The 3,456-nt window shown below is 58.1% G+C and overlaps 2 protein-coding genes across 2 annotated transcripts in view, besides 3 other annotated features; both read left to right on the top strand.

Annotated features, from left to right (window-relative positions):
- Positions 1-983: 983 nt before the first annotated feature.
- On the top strand, positions 984-1,367 carry Tco025E_08728 (uncharacterized protein; the record flags this gene model as incomplete). The annotated part of the gene is made up of 1 exon (XM_029375571.1): positions 984-1,367. One exon carries the CDS (start codon positions 984-986, stop codon positions 1,365-1,367), a length of 384 nt encoding a protein of 127 aa, XP_029224335.1.
- An 82-nt stretch (positions 1,368-1,449) lies between these two features.
- Positions 1,450-1,482: a sequence feature (A-rich).
- Positions 1,483-1,635: 153 nt separating this feature from the next.
- Positions 1,636-1,664: a microsatellite.
- A 405-nt stretch (positions 1,665-2,069) lies between these two features.
- Positions 2,070-2,106: a microsatellite.
- Positions 2,107-2,359: 253 nt separating this feature from the next.
- Tco025E_08727 (retrotransposon hot spot (RHS) protein) overlaps positions 2,360-3,456 on the top strand; it is a gene marked incomplete at both ends in the record, with an annotated part of 1,206 nt that continues 109 nt past the window's right edge. Inside the window, one exon of the mRNA XM_029375570.1 lies at positions 2,360-3,456. This exon is cut by the window's right edge and continues 109 nt beyond it. Coding sequence (XP_029224334.1) covers positions 2,360-3,456 — 1,097 coding nt within the window.

Genomic DNA, 3,456 nt, shown 5'->3' with positions numbered 1-3,456 from the left:
GTGCGCCACAGAATCATTATGGCCAGTGATATCCCAGTAGCATTCTTCTTTTTTGTGTAAGAGCTTGCCTCAGAAATGATTGCAGTTTGTGGGTGTGTGCCAACAATACTTCATAAATAATATCCTCTTTCTTAGTTTACTGCTGTGTGTAGGGAGGGAGGGTTTGGGCGATGGAAGGTCTGCTTTTTCAGGCTGAGTGGGTTTAACAGCAGTAGAAAAAAAGAAAGCAAGCATGCTCTCCAGCTCACAGCCATCATGTGTGTTCGGATGCGGAGTGGATGACCGGCATCAGGGCACCGGCGTCTCGGGTGCGGCGTAACGGCCCAGCGGCGGCGTTTGTTTTTTGTTTGATTTTCCTTCCGGCACCGTTGCCGCCGTATGAGTAGTTGCCGTGTGGGTGGCATCCTCGCTCTGGACGAGGGGAGCAAACTGTTGTTGTCGTGCATTTTCATCAGGGTCACACTAGCGGCGTTGGCCACGTTGCGGGGTTGCAGGTTATATATATATATATTCACAGCGCCGCGGGGCCCCAAAGTTCCTCCGGGGCCATTTTGCGGGGGGTCGGGTCGGCCCCTGCGTGTGCCGCGTGGGGGCGTCCATTGGAGGAGCGTGCGTCGGCGCTGCCCTGCGCGTATGCGAATGCGCCGGGGCCCTCCGTCGCGGGACGCGTGTTGCCTCCGGGTGCGTTGCGGCGCCAGCGTGTGCAGCTGCAGGGGCTCCAGCGCCAGCTGTGACGCAGCTGCTGGGGCGCCACCCGCCGGCAGCAGACGGCATTGCTTCAGGCGGAAGAGGAAGAGGGTGAGAGTTTCGGGCTGGAACGGGTTCGAAATGAAGAAAAAAAGAAAGAGGCGGCAGTCTGCCTGGCGCAGGAGGCTAGCGGCCTGGCAGCGAGTAGGAAGAGCACGTAAACCAAACTCGCCGCAAGCTTGCGCTGCGCCGCGTGCGGGAAAAGCGCAGGGGCTTTTGTCACCCCGGCAGCGTTGATGCGGAAGAGTTCGAAAGGGTCTGTCCAGGAATTGTCGACGCGGTTGACGGGGCACCTGAAAAGGGCGGCGCAGCGGAAGACGGGCGAAGCTGGCGCTGAGGAGACGGAGGGCAAAGCCGCGAAGCCGCTGCAGGTGGAAGCCCAGCGCGGCGCAGGAGGAGGCGGCGTTGGCGGTGCCACGGGGCAAACGATTGCGGCAAAAGGCAGAGAACAAGAGGGAGACGGTGCGGAGCGTCCAGCGACGACTGAGCACGGCAGCGCCACTGGGAAAGCCGTGGCAAATTCTGCGGACGGCACTGCCACCAACGCCCTGTTTGTGCGTGCGCCTTTGTTGCTGCTGCTGCTTGCGGCTTGTCTTGCCTGCGCCGTTCGGCAGTGGTGAGAAGCAACCGCACCCTGGTGGGGAAGTTTCGTACGCCTTGCGCGTTCATTTTGCTTGTCCTCCCTGTGGGACAATCCTCCTCTCTTTTCTTTCTTTTTCTTTTTTACTTTCCTTCCCCTCTGGTTGCCTTCTATACACAGTTCACGGCTGACGAGTTTCCCCTCCTGTTTGCTGCTGTCGCACACACAAACACACACGCGGTGCCGGTTGCATGGCTGTGCGGATCACAGAATTGAGGCACGAGACCGCGGCTATCGTGAGGTGCAAATGTGGTGTTTGTGTGTCTGTGCTTGTGTGACGACCGGGCAATCGTTTCTTTCTTCTTTTGGAACGGACAATAAACATATCCACGCAGTCGATGAAGAAACAAACTTCCGAAATTTCGTTTTTACATTTTATTTCGCTTTGGGCCCATAATTGTTTCTTTGGTTTCTCTTTCGTTCTCTGTTTGCTGCGTTGGTTCCGCCTCCCTGCTGTCTGGGCGCCTGTGCCGCACCCGAAGCACGTCCGCCAAACCCCTCTCGTGTGTGTGTGCTTGTGCGTGCTGGCACGCCCTTTGCCCTCCCACTGTTGCTGCGGGTGCGCAGAGCAATATACACATACACACAGGCAGGCAGCAATGCACCGTTGGGGCACTGCAGCGGCGCCAATATGCACATGGCGACGGCGGCACAGTGTGCGGCTGTGCGAATTGCCGCTGCAGGAAGAGAAGGGAATGGGAGGGAGGGAGAGTGGACGGTGTGGCTCACCCTCTCTTTCCTTGCGGGGTGGCCGCGTCCCTTCGGAAGCGCCGCTCCGCCGGCTACTTTTTGCTTTTGGCCTAGTGTGTGCCTGTTGTGTCTTTCGCCTGCCTGCGTGGGGTCGTGTCTGTGTGCCTAGTTTTTTTTTTGCATTTTTTTTCTCCCTTTCGCATTCCCCTTTTGGCTGGTGGTTGCTGTTCGGCTGCGGCCCAAGCCAACAACAACTAACGAAGGAAAAAGCAAAGGAAAATAATGTCTGGGGGGCGCGAGGAAGAAGCTCACGCTGCTGCGGAGAGCTCCGCGAATGCAGTACCACAGGGGCAGCGTCGGTCGAGGTCGGGACCCGACAGCGGCGGTTCTGATCAACAGCCCGCAGCACAGCGCAGAAGGGTGGGAGAAGCACAGCAGAGGCCAACGTGGACCCTCACCAGCACGGTGGAGGAAGTACTGCTGGAGGGAGAAGGGCCAATTCGTGACATTAAATTGAACGATTTCCTCCGCAATACATTGGGCGGCAGGGGAGTCGTGGAGGCCAACGAGAATGTCTCTATTGAGAATTTTGTTGCGCAACCCGAGGCATTTGTCGCAAATGAGGATGATCTGCGCCTGATACTGGCGTCGCCGTCCTACACGGCCATAAAGGAGGCAATTGGAGATGCACGCAGGCTTGCGGAGCACGATGTGAACACTCTTCAGCGCTGGAGGGAATTTGCGCAGAAGAATATTATTTCTCCTGTTGGACGGACGAAGCTCGATGCAGCCCTTGCAGTGGCGGTGGAGGAGGAAGCGAGGCAGAGGCGGGAGGAGTTGGAGAAACTGCCTTGGGAAGAGAGGATGTACCGGTCGGTGTACGAGGCGAGGTGGAGCTACGTGGAGTCGGGCCACGCTGAGGAGCCGTTGGGGATGAGGGTGGTGGAGGCCAACTCCAGCGAGCCGCGCACAGCGTGGAGTGCGGGTGAGGTGAATTTCATACCTCATCCAGGTGATATCGACGCGATCGCGAAGATTGAGGAGGAAGAGGTTGAGGAAGAGGCCAGTGGTGTGCGGCTGGAGTTTCTGGTGCTCACCTCTGAGAAAGGGTGGCCGTACAGAGGGTTTGCAGTGGCTTTCAAGGACGTATTTGTGCGCAAGGAGGTGCAGCGTGTGTGGAACGTCCTCAAGCAGGATATCGACGGCTGGCCCACCGCTGCTGGCAGCACGTTCTTGAGGCAGACCTTTGTTGTGGTTGGAACGCCCGGCATCGGCAAGTCGCTGGCGGTGGGGTCCTTCGTGCTGCATCAGCTCCTGCACTACGACGCGGCAAAGATCGCGGTGGTGGCCTACTTTGTGGAAGGGTCAATGTACCTTTT

This window comes from Trypanosoma conorhini (assembly GCF_003719485.1).
Source record: "Trypanosoma conorhini strain 025E chromosome Unknown Tco_14.4_contig_00857, whole genome shotgun sequence".
Lineage (NCBI taxonomy): Eukaryota > Euglenozoa > Kinetoplastea > Trypanosomatida > Trypanosomatidae > Trypanosoma > Trypanosoma conorhini.
Note: the sequence above shows the minus strand (reverse complement) of the source record. Positions and strands in the feature narration are given on the sequence as shown.